At 43.7% G+C, this 19099-nt stretch overlaps 3 protein-coding genes across 3 annotated transcripts; 2 read left to right on the top strand and 1 right to left on the bottom strand.

The window, feature by feature from the left end:
- Positions 1-1798: 1798 nt before the first annotated feature.
- Positions 1799-6894, top strand: LOC135436550 (uncharacterized). The gene is made up of 4 exons (XM_064694180.1): positions 1799-2045; positions 4506-4553; positions 4790-5179; positions 5242-6894. The coding sequence occupies exons 1-4, from the start codon at positions 1958-1960 to the stop codon at positions 5688-5690; spliced, it is 975 nt and encodes a 324-aa protein (XP_064550250.1). The 5' UTR covers positions 1799-1957; the 3' UTR covers positions 5691-6894.
- Positions 6895-11840: 4946 nt separating this feature from the next.
- LOC135436167 (uncharacterized) lies at positions 11841-15839 on the top strand. The gene is made up of 5 exons (XM_064693662.1): positions 11841-11938; positions 12247-12490; positions 14490-15038; positions 15114-15149; positions 15205-15839. The coding sequence occupies exons 2-5, from the start codon at positions 12437-12439 to the stop codon at positions 15724-15726; spliced, it is 1161 nt and encodes a 386-aa protein (XP_064549732.1). The 5' UTR covers positions 11841-11938; positions 12247-12436; the 3' UTR covers positions 15727-15839.
- Hpr1 (THO complex 1-like protein Hpr1) lies at positions 15728-18314 on the bottom strand. Its single transcript, XM_064693661.1, has 5 exons — positions 18172-18314; positions 17414-18097; positions 17055-17353; positions 16686-16988; positions 15728-16624 (listed from the first exon to the last, which is right to left on the bottom strand). The coding sequence occupies exons 1-5, from the start codon at positions 18247-18249 to the stop codon at positions 15826-15828; spliced, it is 2163 nt and encodes a 720-aa protein (XP_064549731.1). The 5' UTR covers positions 18250-18314; the 3' UTR covers positions 15728-15825.
- Between the last annotated feature and the right edge of the window lie 785 nt (positions 18315-19099).

The following is a 19099-nucleotide window of genomic DNA, read 5'->3' as shown; positions in this document are numbered from 1 at the left end:
CTCCGAGCAGCTGCTGCCAGTGGGTGTCACAAACAAAAGATGCGATGGCGGCCCAACCCGATGCCAGATACCAGCTCCGACTCCAGATACGCCTCGGGCCCCTACACTCACTTGTACTCTGCCCAAAAACATGAACACCCAAAAGTGAAAGACAACGGTGACAGACGATGGCGACGACAACATGAAGCGGGGGACTGAATGAGGGCGACGACAACTGCAAGTACGAATATCCCACATGTATATGTGTACAGATGTATGTGTGCACGTAACCTACTAACACGGGAGAGCCCCAGTTAAAAGGAGACAGAGACAGAAGAGAGAGCGAAATGGTGAGAAAGAGACAGAGAGAACGAGAGGGAGAGAGCAAAAGCAAACATAAAGCTTCAGCTTTATCGAAAGTGAGGACGAGGATGAGGATGAGTGAAAGTGACGCAGCGGTTGCGTTCTGCTCAGCTGCTGCGATGCTGGGATGCTCGGATGCTGGGCGGCTGGGCGGCTGGGATGCTAGATGCTAACTGCTGTCTGTTGTCTGCTGTCATCTGTTTGGCGGGCCGTTTGCCGCCAGTGGAATCGGCATTTCGACGCATCTCATCGTGTTGTTGCTGTAGGACGTTGAAGGACACCACCAGCAGCAGCAGCAGCAGCAGCCGCAGCAGCAGCCGCAGCAGCAGAAGCAGAAGCCGCCCAGCACCCAACACACGTCTGTGTATGCCTGTGTTGTCCTAGTCCTTAAACGAGAGCTTTTAATGCGGCTTCGTCAGTGGTTCGGCATGGACTCGGCTGCTGCCACAGCCAGACAATGCTAGCCACCGACTCTTGCCGAGCAGCGTCCGTCAGTCGAGTTTCGGCCGTTCAACCAAACAGAGGTGCGACAGCGGACAAGCCCCAGCCGAGGAGGACACAGGCATTCAGCACCAGGGAACAATAGCAGCAGCACATCAGCAGCAGAAGCCGCAGCAGCATTTTGTGACCAAGCCGCAGAGTCCATCCAAAATCACAGACAAAAACACCGCCCCGTTCCCCCAAAAAAAAAAAGAAAAAAGAAAGCAAATCAAATCTAAATAAATCTGTGTGTGAATGCTTCAACTACGCGCTCTGTTCCATTCTGAAAGTGTCGCTCGCAGGCGATTTGAATGACAGCAAACAGGATTGACCCATAACCATTCCAGTGGATGGGTACTCGTTGTGCCGGACTTGACCTGAGCCAGAGCCCGAGCCCGAGACCGAGCCCAGGAAAGTAGGCAGCGAATAAGTTCAAAAAATAAATAGCCACACACAATTGGAAATCTAATTAGCGCCAGGCGACCGACCCTTTCAATCATCATCAGAGTATTGGCAGCAGCGGCAACTCGATGTGAAGCACAACAACAACAACTACAACAACAGCAACAACAACAACAATACTATTAACAACGGCAACCAGAGGAGTTTGACCAGAAAAGGCGTTGCTCGCACCAACAACAACAATAACAAGAAGGAGGTGGAGTGAACAGTGAAGAGGCAAACGAAAGCGAAAGCGACGTCAACGCCAGCAAACACTTTCCCGCGCGCGTCTGTGTGTGCGTGTGTGAATTTGTGTGTGTATTGATGTGCCTTGTGTAAGTGTGCTGTAACTTTGATAACAGAACACGCGGGTTTTTCTGTCCTGCCCAGCAACTGGATGCGGCTCAAACAGCTCTCTCCTCGTATCTAAGTGTGTCTGAGTGTGTGTGATTAAGTGTGATTGTGTGTGTGTGTGTGTGTGTGTGTGTGTTGGCTGCTGACATCACTGCTTTGTTTTTAATGGCAGACTGAGCTGAAGCTCAATTGAAGCGTTAATGAAGTGAAGTTTGCGGCACAACGTGCATCCTTACGACCACTTAAACAGTTACTGATCAATTAACCGTTAACGAAGCTGCCAAATCCAGCACAGCCAATACGAAACACAGTCAAAGATAAGGAACCAAAGCCAATAATTATGTTCTCCATGTGCTCAAAGGTGAAGGCAAGAAGTGAGGAGTCGTTTTTCTCGCCACAGCTACAAATGCAGCTGCAGCAGCCCGCGGGTAAGTGAAGGGTTAGCTTAAGCTGAGCCACAGCCCCAGCTCAATGTGTGCGTGCGTGTGTGTGTGTGTAGATAGATCTGTATGCATGAGCTACTGTGTGTGTGTGTGTGTGGGCGTGTAACGCGGGGCTGTCCCCGTTTTTTGAGCAAACCCTTGAACTCGTTTTTTGCGAATCTTGCTCGTTGCCTCGCGTGCCTGGCTGCCAATTTTCCTCAATGAATTCCAACACAGACGCACACAGATTGCTTGTGCGTGTGTGCCAGTGTGTGCGTGTCTGTGTGTACACTCTCCCAGTTTCTCTTTCCCTCTCTCTCTCTCTCTCTCTCTTTTACTTTCTCCCTCTCAATTCGCACTTGCTGTCTCTCAGTCCTTAGCTCTCTATATGTCGCTGCGGTCGCATTGTTGACCTGCTCATTATGGGCGTATGTAAGTACATACGCCCACTTGTGTTCCGACTTATCAAGTGGAATTCAGCGGCGGTTATTACGCTGCAATCAGCGCGTCGGTGGCGCGGCCACGCCCCTTTGCCCAAGCACGTAAACTGCATTAAATCATTAAGGCCAACACACACACACACGCACACACACACGTACACAGAACAATCTGACTGCAGCACCATCAACTACCCATTGCCACCTAGCTGCATTTGTGTGTTAGTGCAAGTTAAATGAATCCACCAAGCATCCTGGCGCTCCTGGCGCTGTCATCGTCGCTGTCAGTAGGTTGGAAGCATCCACGTGTATAAATCATGCAAGTGTACAGCAGCTGCCGCCTTGCCCCGTCTCTCTGCCCCCTCCCCAGCACACTTGCCCCAGTAGCTCCAACAATTATGTACAAGTTGATTTTGCAACCGTGTGTCGTCTAAGCCGTTGCCTGCTCGTTGCCGCAGTCGTCGTCGTCGTCGTCGTCGTCGGCGTCTGTTGCAGCCACTTGCAATTTCAGCTGCTTTGTCACATGGATGTGAATGTAGGATGTAAAATATGGATGCGGTTGTATGCGTGCACTGAAGTGGCACACATGATGTCCGTTGTCCGGTGTGTCCTTTGTCAGTTGACTGTCTGCTTCTCTGCTTGCACAAGCGGCGCTGTGTCCTTCGGCGACCTCGTTCCTCAGCTCAACGCCAGTGCCCAACCACTACTGTCTCTCGCAGTCGACACTTTCTATAATATGTATGCATACACTGTATATACTATATAAGTACATACTAGATATGTATATGTATGTATATGGATATCTTTGTGTTATATCCTCCAACGTCTGCATTTCGTTTGGGGTTAACTCGAGCAAAGCGTTTGCCGAGAAATTGGCAGCCAAGCCTTGAGCGTTTTTCAATTGCTGTGTCAGCTTATTGCATTGACAAGCTATCAGCAGCCAAGTAAAATTATTGTCAGGCACTATCCGCCCGATTCCGCCTTAATTATATTCATATTCACTCATGTACACACACACATATATATATCTATATATAGTGTACAATATATAGATTGGCTACTCAACTGCAGTCCTTAAAGGATGCTAAGTGGCACGACTGTATATATATATACATATATATCATTCCGTCAGCTTATCAGTTCATTTTATAAATGGGAATGTATAGTATGCCATTTTATGCATTACATTATACATATTTAATTCGGTTTTACTCTTTTGACAAAAACACAATTTTCCCATTTATTCGAAGGTTGATTCAATTAACCTTACTTTCGCTATAATCTATTCGGACACTGAATAATTTACTCTCACCGTATTTGCATACATACGTTTCTTCTGCATTCAATACAAAATTTCGTTCAACTGGCCCAAAATAGCTATAAATTCACAATTTGCACGGTGGATGCTGGCTTTTACAGTGCAGGCAAATCGGACACTCCACATCCGATCCATCGTTATTAAGATAATTAATTCGCTCTGCCACAGGCTCACATTTCCGTGTTGCCAATTATTCCTCGAATACGATTTAATTAGTCAAATGAATCGGAATACGGATGATAATACATATGCAGATAGATCATGCATCGCTTCATGGGATAGGGTTCGAAGGGGGGGCATCAAATTACTCTGCCCCAAAGTGGGAAAGATAACTAAAACTTCATGTTTTTCGCAGTTTTGTACGCTGCTGTTTGCCAGGAAAGAATTTAAAACCCATCCACACCCACTCACAGCCACGACCACACTCGCACACACACACTATTACATTCCTGCACAGCTATAGCACATTTGGAATACTGGTCCGGTTGTCAGGGAAACTTGGGTTTCAGCCAGATTAGAGAGGGATGTCAATGCAAGCGGTCACTGGAGAACTGTGAGTGGAGTGTGGAGCGTGGCATTGGCATTGGCAACGGCGTTTTCAATTAATCATCGAACGATTGCTGCAGCGGAAGCCGCGTAGATGAGTTCTACGCCAACTCAATTTTGCTCTCATTTTTCAATTCTATTTCTTTTCATTTTGTTTTTTTGCAGGCACCGGCGGCAAGCAAATCAAAGGCGGTTACCTTCTACGCTATAAAAGTGAGTACTATCCATAAAAAAATCTCGTTTTTGGCAAATTGCAAGTGCAAGGGCCAACCGACAGCTTCAATATGACAGTTGCCATATGACATATGCATACAATTATTAACTAACTGAAGTTATCTTTACAATGAATGCAAAAGAAATTTGATAAATTTATGACTGCATTAGCCGTGCCCAGCATGCATGTCCCGAGCTTGAAGACACAGAAAACAAAAAATGAAATTTATTTTCAGAGCAAATGCTATGGAACCGCTGGGCCGAGGAGTGGGTTATACTGTATGATGATTCCACCATGGCCTGGTTTACGGAGCCGGGACGTTCATCGCCATCGGGCAAAATATTGGTCAAGGAGGCGCCCGAGATGCTGGCCATTGCACACTGGACCGGCCAGATACCGCGCCGTCCCCCATTGCCTGATGGCGTCAGCGTGTCACAGCTAATTGCGCTTGGGTCACGTCGCAAGCGCTCCAAGGTCTACTGGATGCTGGCCAAGTCTGAGAACGAGGTAAGCGACTGGATAGACGCCATAACTAAAACTTTGCCGCCGCCGCCGCAAATCGAATTGGTCGTGGATAAGCCGCAACTAATGAATGTATTGCGGCGTCCGCTTGTGCGTATAAGACGTGAGTATGAGACCCTTGCGGGACTCCTTTCATATTATCATATGTGTTGCCCACCACAACAGCGGCCACCAACTCGGAGGTAAAGAAGCGCAAGTCGGCGGCTCATAGCACCAGCAGACATCATCGCAGCTCCTCGGCGGCTTTGACCACACAGCGCACGCTGTACAATCAGAATCCATTGATCAAGAGCGATGCCGCCGTGGCCATACTGAGCAAGAAGGCGGACTCCAAGGCGTCCCTCGCCTGTGCTCTGCCCTGGGGTCATGGCTGGGGCTGGGCCACGCTGCCCAATGGCGTCTGGAGTGGCGGTCTCACCTGGTCGCAGTGCGAGGACACATTCACCCTCCATGCACTGCCAACAACTCACTGCACCAATCTAATCGAAAATTCGTGCAGTGGCGCCGTCTACCACACGGACATTGGCGGCTTTGATTTTCACTCCACGGGCATCGATGATGTCGGCGGCGAGGACTTCGACTATGCCATGGACTGTGGCGATTTCATATTTTAAATTCAGAAACCATAAGCTCCCACCTCACTCAAATACTCACACGCAGTACAGCAGTCGAACCCACCCAAAAACGCGCGCGGCGGATTAAGAATGAACACAAAATTCTAGCAAAAACAAAAAGTATTGCATATTGTTGCAAAAACAAAACAGTTCGAAGAAATTAGTGATTAACGCTGTCGTAGTTGTCCTTTTGTGTCAGGCTCTGCAAGTAGCACATAGCTCTTCATGCATGCACACACATACACACACGCACACACACACACACATGCAGACACATTTCTATACGTATTCATGCGTGGAGGGAGGCAAAGTCACGTTGAGTATACGCATCATGGTGCAGCTGCATGCATGCTGTGTATCGAGAATCTGAATGTTTGTGTTGATGCATGCGTGTTTTGTATTTTTAATTGTGTTTGGTGTTTCTGTCTGTGTACGTGTTTGTTGTTAGTGTGCCAATTACGTATAGAATCCAATTAAGAAGTTAAGCTGCAACATGCGAGTGTAACACATTGAATTAATTCCAGAGATGACAATTTATCGCAAATAATGTATATCCAATAAACTGCACATTACACACACCTTCGCACACACACTCACACTCACACTCACACTCACACTCACCTATACACTTAAATGCACAGCAACGTCCACAGAACGACAGCAAGAATTTAATGTACTACAAACAAAAATGTCTTGACGTGCACCTAAAAGCAGGCAACATATTTAGCATAGTAAGGGACAACAACAAATTATTATGGTATTAAGCATCTTTTTATGAATTTTATAACAAATTCCCCCCGAACATTTTCGATGCCGACGATCGCAATTGTAGCGTGTGCAATTTTTAAACAATTTTATAGCGCAGCCAATTAATCGAAGTTGATAAATTGTCATTTGTAATTGTGTAGAACATGCTGGCTATGTTCACATACGGCATTTTTATAGATTAGTATGTAGTTGAGGTGACGAGGTGTTTTGCCATTGAGTGCGAGAGGGAGAGAGAGAATGGCCCAAACCAAGCAAGAGGAAAACCAGGTTAATAACAAATACACTTGAATATACATAGCTCAGCCTATTTATAATGCGCATCGGTAAGCCCCAAGCACACCAAGACAGGTCAGTTTCTAGAAACTGAAATACACAAAAACCCACCCGTACTGATAAAGTAAAGTTTATGAAATAAACAACGTACATTAACCGCAAATATTTATTATACTAAGAAAACCAAATCAGTTACAAATCGTATGTATTTATACATAGGGCTTAATGCAGCAACTGCATCAATTATCCACCGTTTATCGGACGCAAGAAGCGTTGAATAAGCTTTAATGTTTAGAATGAATGCACCTGAAAATTATTTAACTCTTTTGGGAAACTATCCGACTTTTAGAGAATGCAATGATTCAAATAACATTATGGCATCTAAATTTTAAATTTCTAAATTTCTAAACTAAAATTTATTAATTATAAATGATATCAGGAGCCTGCATTCCAAATATTAATGCTTATTGAAACGGCCATTTTATCAAGCTCATCAGACATTTGCGATCTGTTTATTTGAACAAGAGCAACATTAAAGTTCGCATTTGAATTTGAAAATTTTGAACATTTTTGTGCACAAATGCACAAAAAACGCCGCTACTAAAACCTTGAACAACAATGTTTAGAAATCTAATGTTAGAATAAGTCTTAAATGTCTTGAAAGACAAAGAATATCTTAAAGAATTGTTGAAAACCAAAGAAAGTAACTTAGACAAAAATAACGTGCAGGTTTTCAAAATGTTGCAAAAACACTAAAATAACAAAAACAAAAAAATCTTTGAAAAAAAAACGGGTAACAAGAAATATCTTGCCTCTCCGCATACCATATGACGACAGTACGTAACATCGTATGCCCCTAAATATAGCCCAAAATAAGTGTGTGTACTTGTATACTAGCGGTAGCTAATGCCTAGTATGTGCATGTATACTTAACTATATATATATATATATATATATGTATATGTGTTTAACAATTGAATAGTCGATAAAAACCGAAAATCGAAAGCGATATTAATATCGACATCGATATCGATATCTAAAAATACACAAAAACTGAAACCAAAACCTGAGCCCCTGCAGCCTTAGTTAATGAAGCTACTGTTAAACACCCTTGCACACTTATCACACACACACAGATCGATATATGTATACCCCGAATTATATATAAATGTTAAATGGATGTAAGAAAAAAACCGAAAAACGGAACAACCCCTATAAAAGAATGTAGACTAAAAGACTTAAGCAATTGTCGTATAGACGTTAAATTAGAGCGCATTGAATGTTGGCTTTAAAATGTTTAGAAAAGTATCTTAATAAGTAGTTAAAATCAGCGACAGCTGAGCGATGTGCTTATAGGCAGGCGAACGTACGAGTTTATCGTCAGCATTATCTTGTAGTCTGAAGTGTAGCCCAAATAGACGATATGTTATTGAATGTAATTGTCGAATGAAGCGTAGCAGGAACAAAGAGCGACAACAAATTGAATGAGTTGTTCAATTTATAAATAAATATGAATACCATAATGAATAATAATAATAAACAAAAAAAAAACAAAAAAAAGTAAACACAAACAAAAAACAACTTCGACAATCACGGATATTAAGAATGAAGTTAAACATATTGAAAAGTTAAATAAGCTTTGCGTCGAATTGCGTTTGGTTAGTAAAATCGTATTAGAATAGTAATAGTTATCGAAATCGAAATCGATTCATGAAATCGAAATTGAAATCGGGACGTTGGAGTTTTTTGTGGCAACTGTACTAGGAACTAAGGAATCGTTAAGTAGCCGCGAGCATCGCACAAGAACTCCATGACTAAAGCGAACAACAGCCGAATATTGAAAAGTTCAATAGTCAGGTTTTAATCATAGTACACACACGGTACTACATATGTACATACACAATGTACTTTAGTCCTCCGCTATTCATTTATTTTATAATCTTTATTAATATGCAAGAATTCAACAAGTAAAAGATAAACCAATAACATTTATACTTTGATAAATGTACGTTTTTGTAGATCACTTGTACACATTAAATATGCATTTTCAAATTTTTTTGAAAGGCCAAAATCATAATTTGTAATTCTGCCGCGTATTTAGCCGTGCGACTTCGCATAGTTCAACTGTGTAAGATTATAAATATTTAATATATATTTTAGAAAAGGCAAATGAAAGGCAATGAAATTTGCAAAGTCAATTGGCTGGGCAACATTTTGGGCAGTTTTTGCGAATGCATTACGTATACGACGCCTAGGCCTGCGCCGCATTCGCCTAGTACATAGAATTAATAATAAGTAATTGTTGTTTATTGTCAGCTGTCAGCTCCCAGTGCCGTTGCTGTAAATGTTGCCGTTACTGTTGCTGTTGCTGTTGATTTTGATGTTCAAGTTGCCGTGTCATTGTTAAATGTACCCGAACTCGTATGTGTATTGTAGGGACTTCGAATGCTATGTGTGTATTTGTAATTGTATTCGTATTTGTAATCGCTGTAAACTTTGTATTTGATTTTTGGCAAAATGCAAATATAAATATATACACACATATATTTGTATGCAGCACCAGTCAATGTAAGCAACATATACACAATATGCAGAAAATATATCCATACCAAATCGATTGACTTTACTGCTAACTCTCCAGACATCCCCCTTATGCTTATACACAAATGGAAATATGTACGTACACAGATATAGTATATATGTGTGTTAATTGTCTTGTTTTCCATGAGAGTTGTTTGGCATAATTGCAAATCTGATTTAACTATGGCAAAGGTAATCAATAATCTACTAAATATGTATGTATTTACATGCACGGTGTCTATATATTTTTAATCATATACTTATATGTATATGAATATATATTTAGATGTACGCAGAAAAAAACAAAAAAAAAGATTCCAACAAAATATTTCATGAGCCACAAACCGGAAAAGAACAAAAGGCACTTTAAAGCTATGGCAAACGAACGAATATTCACTAGCTCAAATTTGGGTGAAATATATATTTTGGAAAGGTTATCAAGCGATTACTCAATATCACGAAGAGTGCACACGCATTCGATGAAGTAAATGTACACGATATATGCGAAATTGTCGAAAGAGAAAAACATGATAATAATTCGCTCAAACTTTGATTAAATAGAAAACAACATGAAAGATGAAACACAAGGCAAGGCGCGCACTTATTAGGTTTCAAAACCGCAGTAAAACCTAAGCAAATGAAAAGTAATGAATAATAATTGTTATATAAACAAATGATGAGCAAAGAAACGCAATGTGAGCAACACACATTGCATGAAAGCCAAACTTTCACTAACCAACTTTGAATACTCTTGCAGAGTGCACATATATATGACTATTAATATGAATTTTCAAAGGTTTCTTTTTTTTTCTAAAATTATTCAACAAATTTAACAAAATATTTGCTTTTGTTTTGTTGACTGTGCCAGGTCGCTGAACAAATCAGCTGACCCTCTGCAGGGGTAAGGGTATACATACATTGGTAACTCAAGTCAAATATGATTAATGATGGTTTTGGTTGGTTGAGACAAACTTCTTAAAATGTACTCTGACACTGCGTGAGTCTTGCGATCCGAGCGAAAAGTTGATTAAGAGTTGAAGCTGAAACCGAAACCGAAAGCAAACTTGTGTAAACGTTGATAAGTTCGAAAAAGAATCAAATGAAGAACAACAACAACTACAATTGCGAGCGATAAATATACAAATATATTTGTGGAACAAAAGCACGCACATTTCGTTTTATTTCTTTCTCTCTTCCTTTTTTAAACTAATTCATCGAGTGCCACGCCCCCTCGATACGGCATATACATTCATATTGTCGCGTCATTCACATCGTCATCGACTGATCGGTGCACTGTCAGCGACTGCGTTGCCTCTGCCTCTGCCTCTGCCCCAGTCGCCGTCGCTGCCGCTGCCAGTACCTTAGTCTCTGTCGCTGTCGCTGTCTCTTTCTCTGCCAGCTGCGGCTGCTCACAACTTGTTCGGCTGGCCGTTTAGCTGGCTTTGTGTGCGGCCGCAATCTTGTCTCAGTCAGCGGGCATACTTCTAAGTAAACAGTCCAAGCCGAGTCACGGCTGCCACAGACATTTGTTTAGCCACCTTTACCTCTACTTTGGCTCGGGCGCACGCGACGTATGCGTAATTGCGGCCCGTTGTCAGTTTTGACCAACTGGCGCTGTCCTGTGCCCCACTTTGAGCCGTGTGCTTTAAAATTCAACAAACGTTCAAGTGTGTCAATAAACTCTGCTGCCATTTGCCGTGGATCGACCAGCAGGCTCAGCCCGTTGCCTGTTTCAGCTGGTGTGTGTGTATGTGTATGTGCTCGCCCCCTCCCTCTTCATCCTCTGGCAAACAATTCTCAATCACAGTCGGCGCATAGCTGGTAAGTTGCTTAGCTTCCAAGTTATGCAAATCAAAGCACTTGGCGCAGCCAAAAGCAACACACAAAACACCTCAAGTCACACACGCACACATACGCAGATATGTACGCACACACACACACACACACGCAAACAGTTAGATTCAAACGTGTGCCAAAAAATAAACATAAATTAATTGCTTTGTGTGCTTGCTGTGCGACGACAACACCGACTGCTCAATACCCTAAGCCCGAATATAAACGAACTGCGTAGAAACTCTTGCCTTAAATAAAATATAATAATAGTACATTGTAAGTTTAGGTTTTAGAGACTATTGGCATCGAGATATTTGAAATAAATCAAAACTTTTCAGCTTCTGCAGCTTTTCATATATTTGTACTTTCAAATTTCGATTTCATGATGGAAAACGTGCCAATAAATAATTTTCGCAATTGTTTTAACAAATTAGTTGGCTCTGACTTGCCAATTGAAATTCGGAATTCGTATGGATGACAGCTTCATCACAAAAATGTTACAAAATTAAATTCGAAAACAAACAGAGACGTATTTAGTTTAGTATATGATTATATTTTGAGAGCTAATCCACGATCTTACTAGTAATTCGTTAGGCAAAACGTATATATAAATTGTATCCAATATCACTTATGCACTCACACTAGGCACTCACATACGCACTTACATTACATATATATATACATATATATATATCTACTATTCATACATATATATATATATATATATATATATACATACATACATAGGTATATGTATTAGGTCTGCTGGTGTTAAGCGCAGTTCACTCAATTCGGTAAGCGAATAAAATCCAATTCAATTAGTTTGCTCATTGAGCTGCCCATTTTTGGAGCAACTGAATGTTGCAGACGGTCCACGGCCCACGGCCCACGGCCCACGGCTCCCAGTGCTGCTAGCAACTGGGTACGGCTTCAACTTCGATCTCGACCTGATCTTCGACTTCCAGATGGCGCCCACACGACATGTTGAGCAACAATTTGCGCCCTGTTTCCATTCACGCCTCCTGGCGACATTCAAAGCCGCTTGTTACTCAAAACGCTCTACGATTTGATTTGTTTTTGTTTTTGTTTTGTTTTTTTGCAGCTATTTTTAGGCACATCGAAAAGCGAAACTTTTAGCCGACTGTGTGCATGAGTCATCGGAGAATCTAAGCCGGGTCTACACTTGCCAAGCAGCTGTGCCGCGTCATCGTCATCGCCATTTCTGACTGCTGCCCACACCACACAGCTCAGAGACTGGGACTCGATTTTGCGAGAGCGAACTTTATTTGGTAATGGCGTCACAAGATGCCGCTGATTGCCCAACCTCAAGGCTGGCACAAATGCGGGTAAGTTCGCTTTGCGTCTGACAGGAAGCGTGCCGAGCGCACGAAAGGCGTCTCTTGGCTCTGGCCAATGGTCCGCTTGGCCATTAATTATGGTCTGGCCCATTTTTGGCAATCAGCTGACAGACAGCTCGAGTTTCCGTAGCGCTCCATATATGGGCACGACTTCATGTTTGATGCTCTTGTCTAGACTTGGCTCATCATTAGCCCAGCAGCATGTCAGCCAATTAATTTCAGCTCTTAGCTAATAGTTGGCTAATGGGAACTCTTGAGCGCAAACGCCCGGCCAATAAGTATAAAATAACAAAAAAATGCCTTAATAGAGCTTTTAAACATAATTTCCTGCACAGGACATGCAAAGTATACGAATTAAATTATTAAACAAAACATATTTATTACATTTATGCTAAGCTATAGATTATTATTAATGATTGTGTGACAGAAACCTTGCCCAGTTGACAGCTTTGACATTTCGCTTATCTAAGCTAATTATATTATTTACACCGCTCATTTAACTACTTTAACTTTAGTAATTTAACGACCAATTAAACAAACTAAAATCTTGATGTTTTCAAAAATTCGTATGTTGATTTTAAAAACAAAATGATGTATGAATAAATGTGTGCCGCTTAGTAGAGAAATTAACTTAATTAATGTTTTTGGCCTCTGATTAAAAGCCTATTTGCTCGATAAAGTCGGCCAGTTTATATATATATACATATATATACATATATCTTGACGTATACTTAATATTCGAATACCCTATATAATCATATGCCGCTGTCAAATAGGTAGTTGATTATCAGCACAAGCACACGCAGAACTAACACAGAACACCCACGCACACACACACACACACACTTGTACACCCCCTCAGACACACAACCCCACCCATAAGCACGCACACACACTTAAACGAAACCTGAAGTAAACATTCTCGGAAATTGTTGCACTAGATTTATATCGCTGATTTGGGGCGGCATCAGGTGTCGGGCCACAATCCTTTGAGACGGGACACACCCCTGAGTTTTGTCACCTTTAGGGGCTGCTCGTCTCTTAGTCGATATGCAACAAATGTTGCATGGTTTCTCTGTACTCTTTTCTCTCTCTTTCTCTGCCATTGTGGACTGTTTTTGTTGTTAGTCTGTGTGCCGCCCCGCTCCATGGCAACCCGTTGGGTCGTGTTGCAGCCATTGATTTTTGTTATTGGCATGCAGCAGCAATAGCAACAACAACCTTGTTGTTGCAACAACAATAAAGGCACAGCAAGAGGCAGTCACGTTGGTTTGTCAACTGCTCGATCAAAAAAAAAATAAAATTCAATTTCTTCAACTTGTGCTACGTCGAGCGCCTTTGTCCACACTGGCCATGGCTGGCCACAGCAAATACAGTGATTGAGTTTTTGGAGAGGAGCATGCCCGCGACCGCCAACTATTTCGCCAAGCCAGCTAAGACGGCGGCCAGGGTTAGCTTCGTCCAAGCGGGTCGGGTGGCACGCGGTTTTATGTACTGGCGGCATGTAAGTGGGCACAGATTTGGCTTGTGGCTGGTGTTGACAGAGCGGGGCAGACGGGGCGGCAGACGGGTGGGTATGGCTCATCGTTCGGTCAGTGGGGCGTAGAATAGACAAACCTACCACCTACAAATACAAGCACACATTCACTTAATTACCACACGGGGGAAAAGGACATGCTAATGTCCAGTTCCACGTACGTTTTAGTCGACACGCGCGCTTCGCACGAACATGAACATGTCGCTAACGGACGAGGACGAAAACGATGCCTACTACGACTTGGAGCCGGACTCGACGCATGATCATATAATGCCGCTTAAGCTAAACGAATCGTGGGCGGCCAGGCGGCTGATGGAGGCGCTTAGCCAACTGCCGCCCAGCCACGGCGATAACAACAATTCGGCGCCCGTAAGAGCCGATTGTGCAGATTATGCGGCTGATTAGCTGTGTCAAGATTACCACTCTCAAATTCCAATTAATTTATTTCAGATGCGCTTCCAACAGAAGACACAGGTGGAACAGGAGCAGCGACGTCTAGAGCTTAACCAAGCTGCGGCTGCTTCGCCCAGAGCCGCCTCCAGCCGGCTCATAGGCAATGGCAAGGTGCGTCAGATGTTTGACGAGCGTCGTCGTGGCGCCGGCATTGATCGCAGCAATCCGCTCAAGCCCATTAGCGAAACACGTTCACACGCCCAACAGCAGCAGCAGCTCACCAAGGGTATTTCCACAATGAGCCTCAAGGAGAAGCCAGTCTCTGGCCGTCATCTGATCAGTGATAGCAACAACAACAGCGGCAGCAAATACAATGCAGCGGGCACGGCGACAAATGCCAATCGCCTGAAGCCAGTGATAACACGCAAGACTCCACCCAAAATGGAGAGAGAGACTGCAGTGCGCCCAACTTCCTCGCCACCAAGCAGCGCCAGAGCCAGGACAATGAAACCAGCCGTCACGCCGGCAACGACAGCTGCTCGTTCGCCGATCGTACGAGCTCCATTGTCAGAAAGAGGCCGCGTTTCACCGCCAAAGGCGCGTCAGGTAAGTCGCATCAACTTGGCTGAGTTCAAATATTCAGAGTTAACAATCATTTAAATCATGTATAAACGGAAATAGGTCAATCCAAAATCTCCAGTTACCAAAATTCAAATGGTGAGTGCCCGAATCCAAGCTTTGATTTACTTATGTCGCTCATGTACTATTCCAGGACACACAACCGCCGGAGGGCACCAAAAGTTGTCGCTTTTGCGGCCGACACTTTAACACTGACCGTTTGGCTAAGCACGAGGAAGTGTGCCAGCGCACCATGACCACCAAGCGCAAGATATTCGATGCCTCGAAGCAGCGTGTCAAGGGCACCGACACTGAGAAGTTTAGCAAGCAGGCACAGAAGCCCGGCTTGAGCCGCGTACAGTCCGCATATAGCAGTGCCGCACAGCAGCAGGGTCTGAAAACAGGTGTCAAGAAGAGTAACTGGCGCAAGAAGCACGAGGAATTCATTGAGGCCATACGAGCTGCCAAGAAGGTTCAGGCCCATTTGGCTCGCGGCGGCAAACTGAGTGATTTGCCACCGCCGCCGCCATCAGAGAATCCGGATTATATACAGTGCCCGCATTGCGGCAGGCGCTTCAATCAGCAGGCCGCCGAGCGGCACATTCCACGCTGTGCCACAATGATACACAACAAGCCACGCCGGAACAGCACACAGCAGGCAGCGAAGAAACGCTAACTTGAATTGGGAATTGGGACATGCCCGTTTATTACATGTGATAAAGGATTTGATGAATATATTATAACAGCATTAAAGTAAAGAACGCCTTTCCCTGTGCTAGTCAGACAGTATTTCCACATCGTTGCTGTTCGCATCCTGCTGGGATAGGGTCTGTGGCTGCGTGTTGCTTGTCTTTTCGCGCTCAATGATCGCCTTGACGGCATCGGCCGCCTTGTGCATCTCCAAGCCTTCCAGCATGTAGGCCCAGTTCTCCAGCGTGGCATCGTCATCGTCTGAGATCCAATTGGTTAACATTTTCATACATGCCACGCCAGGCGTTGGATTCTCCATTTGAAAGAAGAGCAGTTCGTCATTGCTGAAGCCAATCTTTTTGCCCACCTTCATCCACGGCTCGCCTATTAATGGTGTTATCTCTTCGATGTGGGCGCTAGTAACCATTAGCGGTTTTTCATGCGCGGGCGTCTCGTCCACTTCCTCCACCACAGGCTCAGAGTCCTCGACTTCCAAGTCTTGCTCGGGCTCCGTTTCCTGCAAGGCAACTGATGCCTCATGCTCCTGCTCTGAGGGTGCGCTGCTAATAGCCAATCCATTATTATGCTCCGACGCATTCGCAGTTGCTGTGCTTGTCTGCTTAACCAGCTCCTTTTCGCGCGTCAAGCGCTTGCGCACCACGTCCAAATAGTCGGATATCTTACACGATGGCTGTGACACGAACGTAAAGAAGTGCGGCGTCTGGCGAGCTAACAGGCGCAAAGCACGCCACTCGAAGGCAGGATCGGTTTTGTCATGCGGCGTCTCCAAATATGTTTCCAGCAGGGGCAGAAAGTTACGCTGCTCGCTCTTGCAGGCCTGCAGATTGTCGGGCGAGTAGTTCCACAGGCGCGTCAGATTATCGCTAAGAAATTATGACTGGTTATATATTTGTTAGGGGCAGAACACGAAATAGTGTTACTCACTTGCCGAGGAAGAACTTGCCATTGCGTGCAGCATCGCGAAGACAATCGCCCAATGGCCGCCTGGAACGTTTTGGAGGTGAGGGCTTGGCGTCATCTTCGCTGGGCTCCGGCTCCTCGGGTTTTTTAAACTCTTTGCAGCCATCGTTTTTCCAATTGTTCCACATCTCCTCGCGTTGCAGCATATGCTGCACAGTGCGCGCGAAGCGTCTGCCATTGGGTGGCGTCTCCTCCAGCAGTTTGTAAACGCGCTGCTCTGTTTCCTTGATGAAATCGGACTGCGCACTAGTCAGGGTGTAGGAGTCACTGAGAACAAAGTACAGCTCTTAATGAGTGCAAGTTTAATTTCTAAAGCAGCTATTGGTAACTTACATCTTAAACTTGACGCTGACCTGTAAGTATTGGAAGAGTATGAGGAATTGCACTAGCACGGCGCGCCGGAAATTTGAGTCGGATAGTTGGAGTGCGAGCAGCTTTGGATTGGTCAAGAACTTGGCAAAGAAGTTGGTTTCCTTGTGCATGGCAACCGACACAGCGGCATCAATCGTAGCATCGTCCATGTCCACATCCATCAATTGTGGACACGAGTCGCTGTGTCCATTTGTGTCACTGTTCGGACGGACATCTTCCAATTTGAAGCTCGAGAATGACTGTAGTATGGTCTCCGCGTGCTGTAGGTAAAGCAGAAAACAAATTATTCTACTGAAGCAGGCAGCTATTCAATGATTTACCATTTGAAACATCTTCCACTGCGCTTTACTGTAGCATTGATTGGGATTGCGAAAGAAATCCTGCAACGACCAGAACTTGCAATACAAATCGTAGTCAATCTTTAGCGGTATATCCTCGGCCGTATCTTCTAGCTCTTTGTTTTCAATGTCGTCATGGTCCTTGCTGTCCAGCCCATACTCAGTAAAGTTATCTAAATTAAACTCGGATACGATGTTCAAGCCGGAGCGCTCCGAGAATGGAAAAAACTTGGAGAGAAAGAGCAAAATGCGTCCACAGAACACGGTGTTCTGTGTGCGGGACAAACGCCTCAAAAGATCGTTGCACATGCGAAGCAAATTGTTCTTGCAGGAGGCAAAGAATATCTCCTCCTTCCAAACCTCCACCAGCTCCTCCACAAAATTGAAAATCAGCTCGCACTTGTTCAGCGTAACCACATCAAAGGTATCCCCTAGCAGCACAACTGGTATTGTATTCGAAACGATCTCGGCACGAGCTGCGTCGACAGATAGCCGCACAAGCGCTCCAATGCGTTCAACATCGTCGCTCAGTCGCTTCATAAGAACCTCCCGAAACGCCTGGTCCATGGGTGAGCGTTTGTCGTGCTCGGAATTGGCACGAAAGCTGTGGTACTCTTTAGTCAACAGTTCCACATTGTGCTCGGCAATCGCCTGGTCCAGGGCAGCCTGTAAGCATTTGAAATACATTTACCGGTGTGTCGCCTCAAGGCAGCAGCAGTTCCAGAATTTTGGATTCTCACCTCGAAGGCAGCCTGCAGCGCAAAGAAATTGGCCGACTTTGTGCCTGTTGGCTCGGCCACTGCTACTTGCGTGCTCATGCTTTAATCACGTTCCTTTTCGCTATTAATATAATATAATTAGTAACAACTGTGAGCAAAACGCAAAAGAACAATTACAATGTAACTCGAAGCGAAATAGTGCTGCCAACTTGATGTTTTTCAATAATCTGCAAATGATACGGTCGCACTGCGTTTAGTATTTTTTCTCCATTAATTTTGGCGGGAAAAAATATGTCATAATTTATGACACAATAAAGCATAGAAGCTACGTTTATTTGTTTAATCACGTCTTAGTTGAGCTTCAGTATATCTGTAAACCAACAAAATACTAACAGCGCTTAACAACACTTAAGTGGTTAGCTCCTTAGTGCTGAAAGGCGCGGCATTTAAATATTTTTTAAACAATGCTTATAGCGTAACAGACGTTCGAAATGGAAGTGTTCAATAAAAATTCTGCAGTTGTATATTGCAATTCAATTCTCCTTTTTGTACGCGTTTACGGTTTATTAACGTTCTCGGAAAATCATATATACATATATATATGTATCTATAATATTAATGCTATAATTGCGTCTTACAATAGAGTTTCAACTTGTTACAAGCATTTAACTTTCAAGTTTTATTGCTTTTGTTCATCTAATATTGTTAGCTTTTGTTTCATTTATTATATTTGCTTTCTCTTTAAAGGGTGTGGTGTAAATTATTGAAACTACTAAACGCTAATTACTCATAATTGTTCCATCTGTTGGATTCAAATACTTTGCCGTATTATAATTTTATTATTCTACATCTGCCTCTTAAAACCTAGGGAAAGTTAATCAAATATCATTTTTTGAGTTTTATTATTTGCTAGGTAAGGAGTGCTGAAAATTAGGAAGTTTTACTAATT

This window comes from Drosophila montana, unplaced genomic scaffold (genome assembly GCF_035044405.1).
Source record: "Drosophila montana isolate Dmon_TW-CO22-7 unplaced genomic scaffold, ASM3504440v1 contig_3733_1, whole genome shotgun sequence".
Classification (NCBI taxonomy): domain Eukaryota; kingdom Metazoa; phylum Arthropoda; class Insecta; order Diptera; family Drosophilidae; genus Drosophila; species Drosophila montana.
This window is presented reverse-complemented; position numbering and strand designations above follow the sequence as displayed.